The 21810-nt window shown below is 41.5% G+C and overlaps 1 protein-coding gene across 3 annotated transcripts in view; it reads left to right on the top strand.

Annotated features, from left to right (window-relative positions):
- Positions 1–21810, top strand: part of CALN1 (calneuron 1) — a 490570-nt gene that overhangs the window by 316743 nt on the left and 152017 nt on the right. For all 3 annotated transcript variants that reach the window (XM_004587020.2, XM_058680810.1, XM_004587021.2), the window contains exon 4: positions 458–570. In XM_004587020.2, the coding sequence (XP_004587077.1) occupies positions 458–570 (113 nt within the window). The remainder of the gene's footprint in view (positions 1–457; positions 571–21810) is intronic.

Here is a 21810-nt window from a genome sequence, read left to right as displayed (position 1 = left end):
AAGACACTCATAACTTGGCAAGTATTATGTCCTATACACTGATTGTTTGATGCATATGTCCTGAATTTTTGTGTGAATGACAGCACAGTAGATTTGTTTATACCAGCGTCTGCACAAATTTATGAGAGCTGCATTTGACTATGAACGTTTGATGGCAACAATGACAGGAGTTTCTCAGCTCCATTATAATCCTACCTTTGCATGTGTGGCCCATTGTTGACTGAAAGGTTCATGTACTGCATGGTCGTGCTGACAGATGGTTGGGAACATGTGGTGTTACAGATACTAATCACTGCCTCTTGCCATTGTGCTTCTGGTATTTTCAGAATGTTCAACAACATCCAGTGTTACTAATTCTTGGCTTATCATACTGGTGTTGAGGAGAAAAGCATTGCATCGGACACAGTGGTGCAGGTTCAACAATTCTTTTGCTCATAGTTATGTCTTCTTCTTGCAGGGGATGGCCAGGTGGATTTTGATGAATTCATGACAATTCTTGGTCCCAAACTGGTGTCATCAGAAGGCCGAGATGGTTTCCTTGGAAACACAATAGACAGCATATTCTGGCAGGTGAGTAAAAACATTTTTTCATGTAACGATTCAATTTGACAGTAGATGTAAGCCCTCTATTGACTTTTGAGTGGATGTATGCACTCTGATTCTGCACGGGAAGATCTCCTTGGGGCTTGATTGACTCAGATTCCTTGAGTTGGATGTCAAGGTCAAAGTCTGTGTGAGACTTTTTGGACAAAGAACTGAAACTGTACTGCTTTAAGGTTTGGAGGAGTGAAATATCTTCCCAGTTATCCACTTCTGATTCACAAAAGTATTTTTTCCTATAATGTTTTAGAAGGCCATATTTTAGTATCTGCGGCAGGTCTGTGTTTGAGCCTGATTCCAGGAGCTCTTTGAACCCGGAACAGCCTAGTTGTCTCAAGGATTTGGATCCCCTTACTTTTAATGGTCCACAATGGTTTTATCTAAGAATTTGTATCCAGTGTTTCTTGATGAGCTCTTATTTTAGTCTTCTAAAGTTTCTTAATAAATTCTAAATATCATCCTTTAGATTCTTAAAGGGCTAATAACTTGTTTTACATATTAGCTGCCTCATCTTTAAACTGACTATCTTGTCATGATTGTGGAACTTGGGGGGATAAGTTCCTAATCAGCATTTCATAAATCTACTCTGAAGGAGTTTTCAAGTTAAACTGAGTAACCGGCTGGATAAATGAAACATTCAAGCACACCATAGTTTCTTTAATATCTTGATGTGTACTTTTTCTTCATCACAGCTGTTTCTCCAACCTAAATAAGGATGCAGTTGGCAAATTTCTCTAGTCTTGTTCTGGTATCCTTCTTGCAAATAACCAACAAGTCTTTAATAAGAACTTATTCCATGCCATGCAGTCTTAGTCATCATGAGTTTTGTGAAGGGTATTTAAGATAGTATTGTTGAAGAACTTAATTGAATAAACACCAGTAAGAGAGAGTAATCAAAGAAGACAGGAGTATGGTGGTTATAACATTTTCATCCCATAACTCACCTTTCTAGTTCTTGCAGCATGCATCACTCTGCTAAAAGCAGGCCCCAATGTATCCTCTCTCACTTGAATGAATAGAAGTGCAATAGATGAAAGAAATGTGGTTTGGAGGGATCAGATAAAACATGAAGAAATGGATGAAATGGATCATTTGCTTTGAACCTTGAAATATGTATAGGAGTAAATATAAGGGGAGGAAACGGGGCATTCCAGACCACTAGGATAAGTGGTTGCCAAGGAAGGGAGGCAGTAGGCACCAGCAAATTCATTATTCAAAACCAGGAACCCATGTAAAGAGAAAGACCTCAGGATCCAGGTGCAGAATAGACTTGGGGCCTGAAAACAGAAAAGAGGCAAACTGATTCCAAACTCTCAACTTGCTGTTTTGGACAGTAGCAAGAGCGCCAGGTGACAGCAACATCTTTTGGGGCTGAGTTCTAAATTGGACAGACGCCCCCTCCTGCAAATTGGTAAGCTGTACATTCAGTGGAGGTCTTCTGTCTGCAGATCATCTCCACATCAAGGAAATGTTTCCTTTGCCAGTTGTCTCCAGTGTAATTCAGTGGCATCTTCCTAAAGATTCCCTTGTTCTCATCCAGGGTGGGAAGATGGAATGGGGAGAAGAAAGGAAATCCCACCTGAGACATTGAAATGAGGGGCTGGAATGCACAAACTCATGACCATGGCTTTCCGCTCTTGCTTGGAACTTCGACTAGCAAACAGGAGCAGAAGCAATTAATCAGTCAGTAGACGGCCTCCCCTGTCTCCCCAGTGGGCGTGCCCATTCAGAGATGACATGAAATAGTTGCGCGCTAAGCACTCAGCATCGGGACCATTCATATGCCCAGTGCTTGAGTGCTTTGCTTCACATTGAAGAGAAAGCTGCGTGGGTGCATGCTGTTTGTGTGAGTATGTATGTGTGCGTAGGTGCATTGTGTGTGCACCAGTACATGTGCAGGCTATGTGTGTATGTGCAGGTTTGTTTGCCTATGTGCAAGTATTGCGTATATGTACAAGTATGCCTGTGTATGCAGATTGTCTTGTGTATATAGATGTGTTTGTGTAGGTGTCAGTGTGTGCACAGGTATAGGCACACGTGTGTAGTCATGTATGCGCATGCAGCAGTGTGTGTATATGTAGTTATGCAGGTATGAATGTATACGTGCAGGTATGTTTGGATTTGCACACACATAGATTCATGTGTTTCCATTTACCAGTGATTGTAAATGGTATGAGAAAGTAAGGCACCCTTTTGCCTTTGGATATTACTATCAGGAGAGCTTGATTCTAAAATGGAGGAAAACAATTTAAGACACTCTGGCAAAGAGCATATCTTAGACCATATCAGTGTCCCATAGAAATGGATATGACGGTACACCTGGACAGATACATGGGTGACCTCTGGAAGAAAATGTGTTACATTAACTGTCAGAACAGAAGGCAACCATTGCTTGCTCCATCCAGCTGCTGCTGCCGGCAGGGGCTTAGAAAGCAGCTTTGATGGGTGGTGACTTCAGTTCTCTCATGATTACCGCCTGGATGCTAGCTGTGATTGTAGTCTCCTGGAAGCTGGGGTGTGCTGGAGGCCGTGGCTTACTCCTGCTATGTTTGCACAGGCTGCAGGTTCCCGTTGCCTTGATCGTTCCATGGTGTTGCCGGTGTGTCCTTGTGGCATGCCAGCCAGCTTCCTTAAGGCAAACGGTCCAAGACAGCATCGGGCTGAAGCCACAGTGTCTTAAAGACACAGCTTTGGAAGCCAAGCTCCGTCATTTCTGCACTGTCCTCTTGGTTACACAGGTAGCACCTGTTAAGTGAGAAAAGTGTGGGTGCCAGCTTGGGGACTGGTGACCACGAAGGGTAGAGTCCATAATTGAACTTCAGCTTCTGACTGATACGACCAGCAGTTCCCCTCAGGCTTTGGTTTCTTCCTAACTTAGAGGAAACTGGTGACCATGGCTGTTTTCTGTGTTAATGAGAAATGATCTAACCAGGCGAAATAGGTTCGCCTTGCTAATCCAATCTGTTTTTTCAGGGCTCCCTGCTTCTAGCCTCCACTGCCAAGAGTAAAATAAAGTCAAATGGTATTATACAAAATGAATAATCAACTACATATTGGTTGTTGCTACCTAGTCCCACAAATTACGAGCCACTGGCTCTTGGCAGGAAATTGCCATCTGTGCTGTGCAGATGATCTGTTGCTGTGGCTTCCTTCCCAAGAAAGATGGCCTCGGCGTCTCTGGCTTTCCAAGGACTCTTGGCTTCCTCCACATGAGGTTCATAGAGGTTCTCTCACGTGTAGTGGATCATAACATGTGACACTCCTCTTCTGGTCTCTTCCTGCAGCTTCTCTGTGCTTGCTGTCACTGCAAGAATACACTTGGGGGGAAAAAACAGGTGAAGGAATATTTGATGTTAGCTTTTGGTCTTGGTTGATGGAAATGATGGCGGTCAGGGATGGAAAGGGCTGAGGGGGGCAGGGATTGGGACTGTGGAGTATTTTACTTGTTCTGCACATCTTACGGAGTGTGGCCCTTGGAGTCCCTGTGGTTCCACCTGCACTCACACCACACACCCTGAGCCTATGTGTATCCCAGAATGAACGTCTCATGCTACAGCAGCTGTCCCCGAGCAGCAGAGCAGGGAGCCCTGTCAGTGCTACACAGAACTCACCAGTTTCTCCTCCTGACCCCAAGAACTGTGTACCTGCAGTGAGTGTACACAAAGCAAATTGAGGTGAGACTAATGACACCGATCATAGGGCAGATTCAGCAGCTCTGCCAACCCCTTCTCCATCCATACTCATCTGTGTTTGGCAGGCAAAGCTGCTTGTTTATCTTCCTGTTGATACTGTGAGATCCAAGACAACACTTTGGCCAGAGCAATCCTGATAGACATCAGTCAAATGGGTATGTTGTAGGGCGGGGCTCCTAGGCTCACATTATTATCCGATTCACAATCCAACCTACCCCTCAAGGCTTCACCAGCTTAGAGTTTCTGTCTTAAGAAGTGAAGCTCACTTGTATTTTGTAAGCAAACAGATGTGTTCATCAAATGAAGCAGGGTGTGCTGTAATGAACCTGTGGCCGGAAATCAGGAAATGAGAAGCTTGTAGCAACTCCACAGCCTGTGTGTGCCCAGGGCATGAAAGCAATTCTCTGGGCCCGGCAGCGTGGCCTAGCGGCTAAAGTCCTCACCTTGAAAGCCCCGGGATCCCATATGGGCACCGGTTCTAATCCCGGCAGCTCCACTTCCCATCCAGCTCCCTGCTTGTGGCTTGGGAAAGCAGTCGAGGATGGCCCAATGCTTTGGGACCCTGCACCCGCGTGGGAGACCCGGAAGACGTTCCTGGTTCCCGGCACCGGATTGGCGCGTACCGGCCCGTTGCGGCTCACTTGGGGAGTGAAACATCGGATGGAAGATCTTCCTCTCTGTCTCTCCTCCTCTCCTCCTCTCTGTATATCCGGCTTTCCAATAATAATAAAATCTTAAAAAAAAAAAAAAAAGAAAGAAAGAAAGCAATTCTCTTGAGCCCAAAGACTGGGGAGCATGTGTGCATCTGATCCTCACACTTGCTGTTTATCTGATAGCTGTGCCTGGAATCAAAGACACTGTAAAAAGTCCTAACACGAAAGTGCTTGACCCCATCCCCAGATTTGACTGAAACCAAAGCCTGTTTGTTGCACTGACTTGTTGTATGTCTTTCTTTTTCTGTTAATCCAACTGAGGCCTACTCGGTCCCCTCCCCAGTTCTCCACTCCTCCACCTACTATGAAAGAACGTGCAAGCACCTGCAGCTACATCAGGCTGTCCCACATCCTTGCCTTGGTCTAGGGTCCTCTCCTAGGTTTCCAGTTCTTCTTTGGTTCTGAATTCAGTCTCTGTCCCAGGCTCTCATCCAAAAGCCATTCCTCCACACCGGAGGCCGAAGTTTGTCTAGAGTGTATTCTGTGTTGGCTGCAAGGCCATCACTGAGAGCAATGGGGAGCTTCCTCTAGAATGCTTGACTCCTGGGCAGTGGGAAGCCCTGTGTGTTCCATGTTCACGATATGTGAGAGAAAGACTACACAAAGCCGCAGAGCCAGGGTGATCCCACAGCCGTGAGGGAAGGGGTGATTGGGCAAGAAATGTATCAAAATGAAGACAGTGATGTTGGAGAGTGGTATGGTAACTGGTGATTGTATATTTTCCAAAAATACACATGTGTGGACATGTGTCATTCCTTTAAGAAGAAAAACAAAATGGAAAGAAACGGTGACCCCCAGCTAGTCCTAAGAGATAACATTGGGATGCCTACATATCAGAGTCCTGGAATTGAGTCATTTCTGCTCTCCATTCCAATTCCCTGCTAATGCATACCTGGGAAGCAATAGATAATGGCTGAAGTACTTGGGTTCCTATCACCCACATGGGAGACCTGGGTTGAGACCTGGGTTCTGAACTCATGCAGGAATACTCCCAAATGCTGGCAACTTGAGCAGTGGATTAGAGCTGTCTTATAGAAACAAATTTTGCAGGGTAAAGTGTATCAAATAGAAGAAACATTCATGTGTGAGATTTGTAGCATGGGGCCAAGACATAGAAAGCATAAGCACATCTTTCTCTCATTTTCATTTCAAGAATAACTTATGTTCAAGCCAGCCGGTCTCTCCGCACATGGCATGTTTGACACCAAAAGGATTGCTATCCCTCCAATATTGTGTCAACATCAGGAAGCCAGCTGCTGCTGTCACTCTCACTCATTCAGTGGAACCGGAATCAGCTTTCATAAGCAGTACCCATCACCATGACTGACAGCCTCTCTTGAATTTCCCAAGTGACGTTCTTGAGTGCAAAGCTTGGAGCATGAAAGACGCTTGTTTCAAGGGGGTGGAAGGGTCACAGGAGGTTTCTAGGTCAGTAGCATCCATAACTTCTGGAACTTGTTAGAAATGCAAGTTCCCAGGACCCAGCCATATTTGCTAACGCACAACCCCTCCAGCAGTGGATCTTCCAAGTGGATCTGGACCAACTCTCCAGGCAGTTCTGAGACTCTCTCCATTCCGCCATTCATTGAGTTTTGGGTTGTTCACAAGCCCTACTGTGAGCCAGGCTGACCAATCTGAGTCTGACCTTGGCTTTCTACCAGGTTGAGTAGTTTTTTTTTTTCTTTTATTTTTTTCCATATTCATCTTCCATGTTATAGGAGGACACTTAAAAGGTGTGTAGACCATACATGAGTGAAATACATATCTTTTCACTTGGTCATTATTTATAGGCCTTGCTAATATTTCTACCAAATTATGGTCTTTCATTTTTAATTTTTGAACTGCGTTTGGTAGAGCGGTAAGCCATTGACCACAATGTAAATTAAAAATATATGTCATTCCAAAAATTAGAAAGAAAGAAAGAAAAAAAAAAAAGAAGGGAGAGGGGGTGGATGATTGGAAGAATCACTGTGCTTTTGGACTTGTAAATCTGAACGACATGGACTCTGTTCTTTATGTATTAATTGCACATGAGAATGGATGAGAATTGTTACTGCTATAGTTACGAATTTGCCATGACCCTGAGAACCCAATGCATTAATGAACTCATTTAAAATGACAGTTCGGGGCCCGGTGCAGTGGCCTTATAGCTAAACTCCTCTCCTTGAACACCCTGGGATCCCATATGGGCACTGGTTTTAATCCTGGCAGCTTCACTGCCTATCCAGCTCCCTGCTTGTGATCTGGGAAAGCAGTCGAGGACAGCCCAAATCCTTGGGATCCTGCACCTGTATGGGAGACCTGGAAGAAGTTCCTGGATCCTGGCTTCGGATTGGTACAGCAATGCTGTTGCATTCACTTGGGGAGTGAATCATTGGATGGAAGATATTTCTCTCTGTCTCTCCTCCTCTCTGTATATCTGACTTTCCAATAAAAATTTAAAAAGTCTTTAAAAAACAAAATAAAATGACAGTTCATTTTGGTGCCAAAAATTTTGAAATCATAAATATGTTTCAAACTATTGTTGAAAAGATTATGTATAGATTTCAGAATTCTTGGCACCAGGGGCAAGCATTGTGCAGCAGGGTGAGCTGTTGTACATGACCACCAGTGTCCCATACAGGCACCGATTTGAGTTCTAGTTGCCAGTCCCAATGGATACATTTCCTTTCCAGCCCCATGCTAATGCATCTAAGAAAGTAGCAAAAATGACTCAAGAACTTGCACCCCTGGCATCTTTATTGGAGACCTCGGTGGGGTTCCAGGTTCCTGATACAGACCTGTCTCAACTCCTGTCATTGGGGCCATTTGTTTTAAAAAATTGTACCAAAATAAACTCATATTTTTTAGAAGATTTGTTTATTCTTATTGCAAAGTCAGATATACAGAGAGGAGGAGAGACAGAGAGGAAGATCTTCCGTCTGTTGCTTCACTCCCTAAGTGACCGCAGTGGCTGGAGCTGAGCCAATGCAAGGCCAGGATTCCAGAGCTTTTTTAAAGTCTCCTACGTGGGTTCAGGATCCTGAGGCTTTGGGCTGTCCTTGACTGCTTTCCCAGTCCACAAGCAGGGAGCTGGATAGGAATCGGGGATGATGGGATTAGAACTGGTACCCATATGGGATCCCAGCACATGCAAGGCGAGGACTTCAGTCATTAGGCTAGCGTGCCAGGCCCAAACTCATCCTTTAATTCATATTTATGGACTTTTGGAATGCCCTTATATAACACAATTATTTTAAACTGTTTCTGCCCCTGAATTTTTTATTTGAAAATCAGAGCAGAGAGAGAATGAGAGAGACATCTTCTAGCCTTGTCTACTGATTCACTTTCCAGATGGACACCATGGCTAACCTGAGCCAGGAAGCCAGAAGCCAGGAGCTTCATCCAGGTCTCCCCCACATGGGTGAGAGGAGACCAAACCTTTGGGTCATCTGCTGCTGCTTTCTTAGACCGTTAGTAGGGAGCTACATTGGAAGTTGTATAACTGGGTCAAACCAGCACCCAGATGGTATGCTGGATTGCAGGTAGCAGCTTAACTAGCTACACTACAACACCAGACCCTAAACTATTACTATTTTTAAGGTGAATAAACAACATGTCAATATGTAGGTGAACTTTCTATGCAGTAGGATCATAACTAATGTTATTAAGTGAAACTATTCAGTTGAAAGAATACTCTAAAAAGTAACAAGCAAGCAAAAATATGGCAAGAGACTGAATTAAACCTGTGAAAAGGGCATGTCTAAATGCAAATGAAAACCTGGCAGTGGAGAAATGGGATAAGAAACAACAGAAAATTGATATGGTATCGCTACTAGGATTCTGTTTTCATGTCCTTATTCGAGAAATGGGGAGACAGAGCTCCCTTTCACTGATTCACCCTCCACATGCCCACGATGGACAGCAAGGTCTTCCTGAAGCCAGGTACCAGATCAACCCATGTGTTCTACCAGAAATCCAGTCACCAGAGCAGACACTGGCCTCAAACCCAGGCACTCTGACATAGACTTGTAGCAGTCTTACCTTTCAGCCCAATATTAATATTAGAACAGTTCAAAGATATGAAAAAGCTAAGAAATGTTCTGCTCCGTATCCCGGATGCTCCACTTCCAACCCAGCCCCCTACCGACAGCCCCCTGGTAATGGCCTTGGTCTACTCGAGATCTACACGAGATCCAGAAGTATATCTTGACTCCTAGCTTCAGACCATTACAGCCATTTGAGGGATGAACCAGTTGATGGAAGATCTTTATATCAGTCTCTCCTTCTCTCTGTAAATCTGCCTTTCCAATAAAAACAAATGAATCTTTTTAAAGAAAAATAGCAGTTGAGTGTATTTTCTCCCATCAGATGGGGAAATAATAAACTGTATGATGATACTCAGTGCTATCAATGTGAGAAAAAAAATGATCCAACTGGTAAAGTATAACTTGACCAACTTTCTCAAATTATTTGTTGATCCTTTGTCACAACTTGGCAGAACTTGGTGTTGTAGTGTAGCTGGTTTAAGCACTATAATTAAGAGTAATTATTCAGGTATCTAGCACATGGATCAGTCAGAGATGGAAAAAATGCCAAGATAAAGATGAAATATTGTAAAATTGTCAAAAAATATATTATTTCTATTTCATAGTCAATGAAAAAGCCAAGAAAGAGACTGAATTTATAGTATAATTACATTGCGGCTCTAAAGTTATTATGTGCTCATTGATAGTCATCTTTCATATATCCATTTATATTCATAGAATAAAATTGAGGAGAATGTAATGATTCTGGCAGTACTTATTATTAATGATTGAAATAAAAGTGAGTGTACTTTTTCTTTATACTTGCTTGTATTTTCTGAAACTTTTACAATTAAACAACCTAGTCTATCCTGTTATCAAAATCACAGATCAACAAAATCTCAAGATAGAACACTTGTTTTCCTTATTAAAATTCATGTATTTATTTGAAAGAGTGGCAGAGAAAGAGCGATGCATACAGACTGAAAGAAATCTTCTGTCTGCTGGTTCAAATGCCTGCAATAGCTGGTGCCGGGCCAGACTGAAGCCAGGAGCCAGGATCTCCATCTGGGTCTCCCACATGGGTTGCAGGGACCTAAGCACTTGGACCATCTTCTACTATCTTCCCAGGTGTGTTAGCAGGGGTTACATCTGAAGTGGAACAGATGTGGATTTGAACTAGTGCCCTGGTAAGGCATGCCAACATTGTAAGTAACGGCGTAACCCACTGTGCCACACGAGTGGCCCCAGCAATAGCAAAACAGGAGTGGTGGGGGTTGGAAGAGTTTGCAATACATATACTCATTTTGGTCCCCGGGGCACAAAGTTAATCTGAGATTATGAAAGCACAAAGTCAAAATGAGTCACAGTGGCCAACTTCCTGGAGGAAAGGAGCAGCTACCGGATAGAACTGCCGCGAGAGCCACCTGGTGACCCCTGTGCCATATGCCACAGGTGGGTCAAGGCGAGCAGATCCTGCCTCTGTGTGTGTTGGTCGTTTCATATCACCATTATGCTGACAATTCATACCTGTCATAAAAAAAGTTAGAGATGTGCGTTTGGCACAGCAGTCACGCTGCTACTTGGAACCTCCCCATTGCATCTCAGAGTTCTGGATTTGAAACCCAGCTCTGCTCCTCCTCCAGTTTCCTGCTGGTGCAAACCCTGGGAGAGGGCAGGTCACTGACTTCCCCCCGGGAGATCCAGATGAACTTGCTGACTCCCGACTTGGGATAAGGAACCAGTGGAGAGATCTGTGCCTCTTTCTTTCCCTGCCTTTCAAGTGAATACATTTGAAGTCATAAAGGATACATTTCTGTAATCCACAACCATTTCCACACAGTGTGGAGTTTACATATGATTTCAAAATTGAGGAGGCTAATTCATGAACTGCCTTGAGCTTATGGTGATGATTTTTTGATTATTATTTTTGTTTTTCTAGTTTTGAGATAATTCTTTGATAAATATCAAAAGAGATCGCTGTTCCTCAGTCTAGAAAGTTTCTATCATTAAGAAGCCTCCGGCTCCTGTAAATCACGTTGTTTTACTTGCAAGTAATACTTAAAATTTCTGATACTCTTTTATCTTTGTTGTAACTTCTCTTAATTATGTTTTTTGTTTTTCAGTGTTTGTTACTAATATGATCTACCATATAACTATCCATTTTTGTGATTTTAGATGAAAACATCTACTCTTCTGTCTAATCAATGATTCTTTGCTCTTTTCTGCTATGGCAATGTACAGCTTTTATCTTCAATTCCTTTCTCTTTTCATTATGGTTATTTATAAAGGCCTTGTGTTAAATGATTACTCTATTTGCTGTTTTTTTTTCCACTAGGAAACAATTTAGACAGTATAACTTTATCTGCATCGTGGCATTTTTGTATGTAGGAATTTGTTTATAAGTACTAGATTACAGTTAATTTGTTTGTTCTCTCATTGCTTGGGTGATTTTTATTGGATACTTTGTCCAAACAATTGTTAATGATTAATCAACTTTCTTCTCTGTAGGTTATGATTTGGGATCTGTAATTTCCTCTTAATGCTACGTCTTATGCCTATGTTTGGTGTTTCATTATGTGTCAAGTTTCAGCAAATGCCATTGTGATTGAATAGATGGTTTTCACAGTTCCTAGGGAAGATATTTACTGTAACATTTCCCATCTTCACTCTCCACTAGTAATAGTATTAATATCTTGAGTGCCCTGGTTTCTTTTTTATCTCTTCACTTTCTTAGATTGACAATGCTGAAGTCTATCACAACTCTCTTTCTTTGTGTGTGTGTCAGTGTGTTTGATTTTGTCATTCATTCTTGATGGATTCATTGAGTGGCTGCTGAGTGAAATCCTCTTGAACAGAGCAAGGATATAACATGGAACAACAGACATGCCTCTGGCTCTTGTGGAGTTTATATTCTGAGGGGTAAAAGAGAAGGGCATTAAATACATGGATAATAAATGATATAATTTTAGATAATATTACTTTCTTTACATAGAACGGGATGATACAATAGCAGGCAATTACAGTGGGAACTATACAATCTTTCTGTGAGAACATAAAGGCTTCTCTGAAGAGGTGATATTTAAAAATGTTCCTTGCCATGGACTGAATGACTGAATGTTTATTCGGCATCCATATTCACAATGAGAAGGTATGCAGGGGCTGCTTTGGGGAGGTGATTGGATCAGGGGCCAGAGGTGTGGAGAGCAAGGTTAGCACCTAATTAATGAGACCTGCAAGAGACCCCACTCCAGCTCCCTGTCTATCACAGGGGGTGGGATGAAAGCACCCTCTATCTATAACCAATGTCCTTATCAGACACTAAATCTGTGGGCAGCTTAACCTTGGACTTCCCAACCTCCAGACCAAGAGAAATGCAGTCCTGTTGTCCCCGTGCTGTCTGGTGTATGTTGTTCTGTTACAGCAGCTTGAATGGACCAAGATTCTCCTTGACCAGGAGAAAGTTCTAGCTGCCTGAATAGACTGTAGTTATTGCGGGATATCATGGACCCTATATTGAAAAATAGGCATAGCAGTACCTGGTTGAGACCTGTCTAATCCATCACCGTTCACACGCACCATAGTCTAAGATTCCAAGTAGCATATTCTGCAGCATCATCGGGCCTGATGTGGGGGTCCTTGGGATATGCCTAGTGAATGACCCTACCAATATGACTCAGCATTATAGCTGCCTCCCAAGCAGCAGAAAAGGAAGGAAAGGTTAAGAGAATGTTTGTCCTTGAGGAGTTGCCAACATCACTTCAAGTAGTGTTCCGCTAGTTAGTCTTGTGGTTGGCCAGAAGTTGGTCACATGACCAACAACAGCAAGGCAAGTTGGGAAGTGTAGTTTATGTTCTAGACAGTCGTTATCCCTGTTTTTAAGCCTTGGGGATATGTTGCTATGAATAAAGAGTGAATGAGAACTCGGGAAAGACTCTGTCTTGCACAGAGGTTAACTGATTTCATAAGGAGGACTCTGTAGAACTTGGGTAAAATACAACGCTGTCTACTCTATGGAAGGAAACAATGTCAGGTGTGTGAGAGATGTACCAAAGACTGACACTAGAGTAGGAGCAGCATGGAGAGATAGAGGCGGGGCAGGTACAGGCTGAGTTTTGCAGGTCGAGTTACTTGTATCCATTAACACCATTTATACCTATCAATGGCCTTCTTAGCTCATCCACTATTTTGCCTTAAACAGTCTTTTTCCAGTCTTCATGTTAATTCCATTTCCGTTCCTTTTCATTTGTTTTTACTGGGATAGTCTTATCCATCCGTTTCCTTAAAAAAAAAAAAAAACCTACGTTTTGAAGATATTCCTCTTTGAGAGAAGTGTAGTGTCAGATTCATTTTTACAAGCCAGTTTCGGAAACTTTGTCTTTTGATGGAGTAATTTAACCCACCAGCAATCCTTTTAGAGCAGTCCTTCTTCACAGTTCAGTGCCCTCCTATTTCTCTTTGGATTTTAAGCTATGTCCTTTGTTTCACATCTTTTGCTTATTAATTGTTTTGTATGTTTTATTTCCTAAATTACATAGAAAGGTATCTCCTTTGTTGTAATCCTTTTACTAATTGACTTTACCACTATGCGATATGTATTTAAAATGATATTTAAATATTAAGTTCAAAGGGGAAAAAAGCTTTTGACTTTCTCTAAAAGAATCTCTGGCTTATATTTACTTTCTCTGCTCCTTTCTTAATGTCTATTAATCTAATTTGGTGTTACGCATAACTAAGTTTAAGTGATTGTAGATTTGTGTATAGTCATAACAACTAATCCAGAAAAAAAAAAAAACTTTATATACATTACACCTAAATTCCCCTAACGGTAATATTTTGCAAAACCATAATAGAAATTGAGTAGTGCTTATGTTAAATGCTTAAGACAAGAAGAAATGTTTCAGATTTAAGATTTTATTTTAGATATTTGAGTTTTTTCATGTATGTGAAGAGGTATTTTGGGGGATGGAACCCAAGTCTAAACACAGATTTCTCTTGTTACATATTCTTAAACACACAGCTGGAAGGTAATTATACAATTATTTGAGCATGCCTTGCATGTCGCCTGCTGCCTTTCTCATAAGGTCAATGGTGGAATTTTCCACTCTGGTATCATTTTGGTATTCCAAAAGTTTTAGACTTTGGTGCACTTTGGAAAAGTTTTAGATTTTGGCTGGCTTTGGAATTTTGTGATCAGAAATACTCAAGCTGTGTATGCTATGCCTGCCATTCCTGACATTGATCTAAACTGTCAGTCATATTCAGATTTCTCTGATTTACGTGAATCCAGAGGTGTGCATTTCCTCCTATAGAAACGTTATTGTCTGCGGTTCTGTTTTTCCATCACCATAGCCAAGATACCGGGCATTTCCATGACCAAGGCCGCACCCTGGTACATCACATGTACCCGATCCCTGCAAATCTCTTTTCTAGTTCTGAAATATTGTCATTCAAGAATAAGCTAAGTGTTGTTTGTATCATACCGTATAGAATTTTGTGGTGTGTGATCTTGCCTTGGTTCATCGTAATATGCTTGAGGTTCACCTCATTTGTTCTTGCTGAGCGGTATTCCATGGCTAGGTATACTCCATGGCTTGTTTAACCTCTTGGTGGGTATCTGGTACGTTGAAGGTTCTGGATATTTGGTAATTGAATATTTTTGCTTTACTTTAAAAGTCCATTTGGACTGTTCTGTGGCATAGTGGGTAAAACTCTTGCTTCTGACACTGGCATCCTGTATGAGCACTGGTCCAAGTCCTGGCTGTTATACTTCTAATCCAGCTTCCTGCTAGTTGCCTGGGAAAAGCACTGGAGGATGGCCCAAGTGTTTGTGTCTGTGTGCCTATGTGGGTGACCCAGATGAAGCTCCTGCTGGCTCCTGACCTGCCTTGGCTTGAGCTTTGACTATTAAAGGCCCTTCCTCTCTGTAATTCTGGCTTTCAGATAAGTAAATCTTTTCAGAAACAAAAAAGGAGTTCCAGAGTGATAGTAACATTCATGTGTGAGCTAGCCTTGGTATTATCATTCTTGATTTCAGCCATTCTGACGGATGATGCAATGGTGTCTAAGTGTGATTTGAATGTGTGTATTTTTCCCTGTCGGCTGATCTGTATTTATCACCTGCCTATCTTTCTTCTACAAAATGCCTGCTGATGCCTTTGGCTCCTGCTGTGATTGGATAGTGGTTTCGCTTTGCTGTTTCCTGCTAGTGTTGTAAGAATTCATCATGTATAAGTGTTCTAGGTCTGACTCCTTTGTCACGTGTGCTGTACACACATTCCTTCTCCCATTTTGTAGCTTCTCTCTCCATCTTCTTCATATTGACTTTGACAGAACGAAAGACTTCCTGTTCAGTGTGATCCAGTGCATCAATTTGTCCCCATTATGGATTGTGCTTTTGATGTCAAGACAAAGGACACATTGTCTAATCCTAGATCCCAAAGATGTTCTCCTCTGTTGAGGTTGTTCTTCTTCCCTGAAACTTTTATACTTTCGCATTTAAGTTAATATTGAGTTAACTTTGTGTAAGATTTAGGTCAAGGTTGTTTTTTTTTTGTTTTTTTTTTTTTTGCTTGTCTGCTTGTTTCGCTATAGTGGTTCACTGGCTCACCACCATTTACCGAAAAGAATGACCTTTATTCATTGGATTGCTGTAACAACTTGGATGAAAACCAGCTAGGATACTTACATGACCCCTTGTTTTGGCCTCTCTATTTTGTTCATTCGATCCATTTCTCTATCAATACTACACTACTTTGATTACCATAGCTATATATAGTGAGCCTGAGGGCCAAGTATATGTTCTTTCTGCTTTGTTTTCACCATCAACTTTTTTTAAAAAAAAAAATTTCTTTTCATGGGAAAGGCAGATGAGATTGACAGAGAGAAGGAAAGACAGAGAGAAAGATATTCCATCTGCTGCTTCACTTCCCAAATGGCTGCAGTGGCTGGAGCTGAGACGATCCAAAGCCTGGGCATCTTCCAGGTCTCCCAGGTGGATACAGGGTCCCAAGGCTTTGAGCCATCCTCCACTGTTTCCAGTCTCACACATGGGATGTGAAGCAGCTGGGATACAAACCAGCGGCCAATGGGATCCTGGAGCTTGCTTGCAAGGTGAAGATCTAGCTGTTGAGCTGTTACCCTGGGCCCATCATAAACACTGCTTTGACTCTTCAATAAAATGTGTCTTTTAATATGAATTCAAGAATAATTTTATGCATACCTATGAAAATTTTGCTAGGTTATTGATAAAATGTATTAAACTTATAGACAACTTTGAGGGAAATTGGCATCTTAATTATTGTGTGTTCTCCAGGCTATGAACACAGTGTGTCTTTCTGCTAATTTTAGTTCTCAGATTTTTCACTCACATTTTGTGATTTTTCAGCATAATCTTGGACTTGTGTTGACAAATTCATACCTTTACTTTATCTTCTTCAAAGTGAAGGGAATGGATTAACTGTAAAAAAATCCTATTGATTTCTGTACGTTGGTCTTTTAAAAAATTTATTTTTAGTTGACAAAAAAAGTATGATTCTGTTTGGTATTTTGATATATATCTACATTAAGGAATGGCTAAGTTAATTAACATACGCATTATCTCACCTACATAGGATTTTTAAGATGCGGTCACTTCAAATCTCCTGTCTCAGCAAATTCCCAGTCTGCGTTATTATTAATTAGAGTCAGTTGGTTTTCTGATACATCTTTTGAATTGTTCTCTTCCTAACTGTTGATTCTTGCTGTATATGCTGTCTGTTGGCATAAGAGAATGCACTGATTGAATGGATTTGCTCATCGTGTCATGGTGTATAATTCTTTATATGGATGGTTGGGTTCCATTTGCAAGTATTTCATTAGGATTCTTACATCCAACTGATCTACAGATTCTTCTTCTTTCATAATGTTTATCTGATTTCATTATCAGCTTTATGAGATGAATTGGGAAGCATTCTGAACCCTTCTGTTTTTACAAATGAGAATGATTAAAAATTGGTGGTAAATGCATATTTAAATGGTAAAATCCTTTGCTAACACCATCTGGACCTTGAGATCTCTTGTATTCATTCAACAGCTTTTAAGTTATGAATTAAGGGGTTTTTTTATTATTATTGCTGTTTTATTCAGGTAATCATTTTAGCTGTTGAGTTTTGGTAGTTTTTAGTCCAGATTTTCTTAGTTAGCTTTCTGGATGTAAAGCTGTTCATAATATCCCCCCATGAACTTTTAACAGCTGCAATACCCATTTCCTGATTCCTTATTTCATCCCCAAATATTGGTGATATAGGTTGTTTTTACTTTTTTTGTTGTTGTTGTTACTATTACTACAGATTTGTCAGTTTTACTAATTTCTGAAAAAAAAACTGCTGCTTCATTGATTTTGTCACCTTCCTCTATCTGACTCTGTTGCTTTCTGCTCTTGTGTAACGTTGTTGCTTGCTTCTTTCTGCCCGTGTTGGAGGATTTCTGTTCTAATATTTTTAGTGTCTTGAAGTTGGAACCAAACAATAATCACTAATGCTGCATTTTCACTGTCATTGACTTTTCTGCCTCATTTACTTTGAAACTTCACCTTTGAACTATGGATTTACACGTGTGTTATTCGATTTCCTTGTGTTTAGGGTTTTTTGTGTGTTTGTTTTGATGCGTTTCCATTACTGACTTGACTTTAATTGCGTTATTTCAGTCATTTGTATTTTCGTTGTCTGTTTCACGGTCTCATCTACGATCTATTTTGATGAATTACTCATGACTATTTGTAAAGGCTTTCCTAATTTTTATTTATTTCTTTTAAAAATTTCATTTGAGAGAGAGGGGTTGGCACCAGGGTAATCGGTTGAGCCAACATCCTCTAGAAGGGCCAGTTCTAGTTGCTCTCTTTTGATCCAGCTTCCTCTTTATACATCTAGGAAGACAGTAAAACCTTGACCAGAGTGCCTGGGCCTCTGCCATCTACAGGGGAAACCCAGATGGACCTTGAGGCTCCTGGCTTTGGCCAGTTCTGACCATTGCAGCCATTTGGGGAATGGACCAGAAAATTTAAGATCTCCTCTGTCTGTCTGTCTGTCTCTCTCTCTCTGACTTGGCCTTTCAAACAAATAAGCATTAACACTAAAAAAGAGGAAGAGAGGAAGATGAGACCAGGAGGCAGAGGGGAAGAGAAAGGCACAGGGGGTGTGTAGGGTTTGGAGTCCTTCGCTCTGCTTATTCATGCTCAGAAGCTGACAGCGGCCAGGGCTGCAACAGGTTGAAGCCAGGAACTCTAGACTTAATAATGGGTCTCGCAGATGGCTGCAGGGACCCAAGCAATTACCTGTGTGTTAGCAGGAAGTTGGATTGGATGCAGAGTAGCCAGGTCTTGCCTGGAGTGCTCCAGATCCAGCATTGAGATCCTCCGGGTTGATTGTGTTACTCCATCCTTCCATATTCTTTCTGCTTTCTCTCTAGTCATTCTATCATTTGCTGACAGGGAGCTGTTCAAGTTTCCATCCTTAATTGTAGATTTGCGTGTTTTCCCTGTTAATTCTCTGAAGTCTTGCTTCCTGTGTTTTAAAGCCATGTTTGGTAGATCATATATCTTCCTAGTGGATTGGTTCCTTTACCATGATATAATATACTTACTCGTTTGTGGTGTTTTTTTTTTTCCCTTGAAGCCTGCTTGATTACAGATTAATGTAGACACTGGTGCTGCTTAAAATGAACAATCGTGGGTATATTATTTGCCTTACCTACATTGTTGATTTTGAAATAAATTTCTTCGAATCAGCTTATAGAAAGGTTATGTTTTTATCTACTCTTCCAATATCTACTTTTTGACTGGTGTACAAGGACGTTTCAAATGGTTTGTGAAAAGACAGAACTAAAAGCTCTTCTAATTTTACATAAAGTTTTTTGAAATCCATGCATCATTTTTGCAGTGCCCATTTCCCCTGAACTTTCTGAAGACTTTGGCCCCCATACGTCAAACACAGACAAGATCTGATTGAATGATCAGAACATCACCCTCATCAATGATTTAAGGTCAATATCTCAGGAGTGGCATGGTTATGCTGGGAGAGTCACCTGCTCATAGGATGAGCTCCGTTCTGTTCCTGCCTCTGACTCTCCTCTGAGTGCATGCTCACCGTGTGGTACACCCTGCCATATTGTGACACGGTAAGAATGCCTTTACCTGCTGTTCTACTCCTGCAGGTGCTCTACTTCCGAGCCTGTAGTATTGTAATGAATACTTCTCTAGTTCTTATAAACTGTCTAGTACATTTAGCTCAGATGCTTTTCCCGTCTTTAATAGCATTGTGTGAGTATCAAATGGTGTTACCATTGTATATGGTTTTACAAACTCCTGGGGAAAAAAAATTCCATGCTGCATGCCCGTATTTCTACTCTCTTACATTCTGTCCTCCTTCTTGATGTCCCATGGTTCTTCCTCTGATATTTTCCATTCTTTTTTCAGAGAACTTCATTCAGGCAGACTTGGAGAGTGGTACGTCTGAGCGTGACAAATTCCTTGAGTCTCTCATCATCTGAAAATGTTTTATTTTTCCTCATTCCTACAGGATAATTTTGCCAATATGAAGCTCACAGTTGACAGTTCTTTTATTTTTCAGAACTTGAAGAATGTTGTGTTGCTTCCTTCTGGCCTCTGTGATTTCAGATGAGGAATCTGTTGTCATCTGGGTTGTTTTTCTGCTCCAGGTGATGCAACATTCCTTTCTGGCTGCTTTGCAGAATTCTTCTGGGTTTTTAGTGCTTGGAGCTTTAATCAGGATGTGGCTTAGAATGGGTTTATTTGGATTTTTCCTAGATGAGATTGGATCAGCTTCTCAAGTCTGTAGGTTTGTGTGTTTCACCAACTTTGGGCATGTGAAGCCTTTAGTTCGTTGTCCATTTTCTCAGCACCCCGTGTGTCTGGAATTATGATGAATGTAAGATCTGTTTTATTGCCCCGGAGACCTCTGAAGATCTATTCAATGTATTTTGTACATTTTATTTTTGTTGTCCATATTGCGTAAATTCCCTGCAGCTTTTCTCAAATTCACTGATTCTGATCTCAATCCCAGCAAGATTCTTTTATAATTTAATTTTTACTACTGTGTGCATCAGTTCTATACATTCTTATTGGTTCTTTTGTTTGTAACTTTGGTGTATTTGTTGAGATGTTTCTCACTTTGTGAGAATTTTTAGTTGATCATTGAAGCATTTTTAGGTTGCTTCCCTTCACGTCCCTGTTGGGTAGTTTCAGTCTCTTTTTCTTCTTGTTGACCTCCTTCTCTCTTTACATTCTAAGTTACTTTTAAATGCAGATTTACTTTTCATTTGAAAAAGAGTCAGAGATGTGCCTTCTGCTGATCCACTCACGTCCCCAATGCCCACAACAACCAGAGCTGCACCAGGCTGAAGCCAAGAACTCCAGCCGAATCTGGGTCTCCCACACGGGTGGCAGAGAAAAAATCCTCTAGCATAACCTTTTACCTAGCAGGGTGTGCGTTGGGAAGCTGGACTAGGGAGCAGAGAAGTACTCAAACCCAAGCACTGTGACATGGAATGCAGGCATCCCAAGAAGCACTTTCAAACCCCTTTGCTAGTTACTCAGCTCTTGATGTGATGGGTAACTTTCTGTTGTATCCTGGATATTGTCTGATTTAGTGGAAAATTTGGAATTCTGTCTGCACTGATTATTTTATCACTCAGTTGCTCTGTTTAGGGTAGGCAGGCAAGTCCTGGCTCATTTTTGCGCAGCATTGGACCAAGCAGCTTTCATACAAAGCATTTGTGATGATATTTTGGGCAAGTTGGTTTTCCTGCAGCTCTCGGGGAGCCCACTGGTCCCTTCTGGTGGTGGATATTGGGAAAATGGCTGGTAGACAGAATTTTCTTTCATTCAGAGGGGAGCCTCGGCCCACTGATGAGAGTGACAGATGACTATTGATGGGACTCCCAGTAGGCAGCCTTGGGCTATCATGCTGGGCAAGCCTGGTAATGTTAGAGGGGACTGTGTGTGTATTCTGGGGAAGCCCCCGTGCGCTGCCTTCTGCTCCTGGGCTGGAGGACATGGAATGTCAGGCAGATGGACATTAGACAGTCTGGCTTTACAGCAGCTATAGCGTGGTGCCTTGCTTCCCCTCCTCTTACTCCCTTTGATAAGTCTGCTTTGGCTGCTCCTCATGTCATTTTCATCATTTATAGTTGTGTGTGACAAAGGGAAGCTGTTCTGTGTCATTTTGTTCAGGCAAGAACTCCTGCTATTATTAAGCAGTTCTATTTTTGACATTCAATAATCTTTTTTTTTTTTCAAAATGATCTAGGTAATTGTCTCTGTTTTCCTCTCAATTTTTCAAATTGATGCAATGATTTCTTCAAATCTATTACCTGTTTTTATTGAGACTGCCATCCATCCACAGCCAGGGTGAGGGACTTCCAACCTGCAGGCCATATATGACCCCTAAAATCATTTAGGGCAACCGCAGATGGGACTCAGAATTCAGTCAATCTGTAGCAGGGTGATTTTGAAGGTAAACATCTTGTGTAGGTTACAAACCACGTTATAAAGTGGTCCAAGACAGAAATAACATTCCCTGTCCCTGGGTACGAGCCTAAAGGTCTTGTATTTAAATTGTTGGGGGGAAAAAAGATTTATTTTGTTTATTGTGAGGCAGGGTTACAGAGAGAAAGAAGATTGCAGGGGTGGGGCAGGGAGGGGAGAGAGAGATTAATTTTTCCATCTCTTGATTCACTCACCAAATAGGTATAATAGTTGAGGTTGGCCCAAGCAGAAGCCAAGAATCTGGAGTTTCTTCTTGG

Source organism: Ochotona princeps, chromosome 24 (genome assembly GCF_030435755.1).
Source record: "Ochotona princeps isolate mOchPri1 chromosome 24, mOchPri1.hap1, whole genome shotgun sequence".
Lineage (NCBI taxonomy): Eukaryota > Metazoa > Chordata > Mammalia > Lagomorpha > Ochotonidae > Ochotona > Ochotona princeps.
This window is presented reverse-complemented; position numbering and strand designations above follow the sequence as displayed.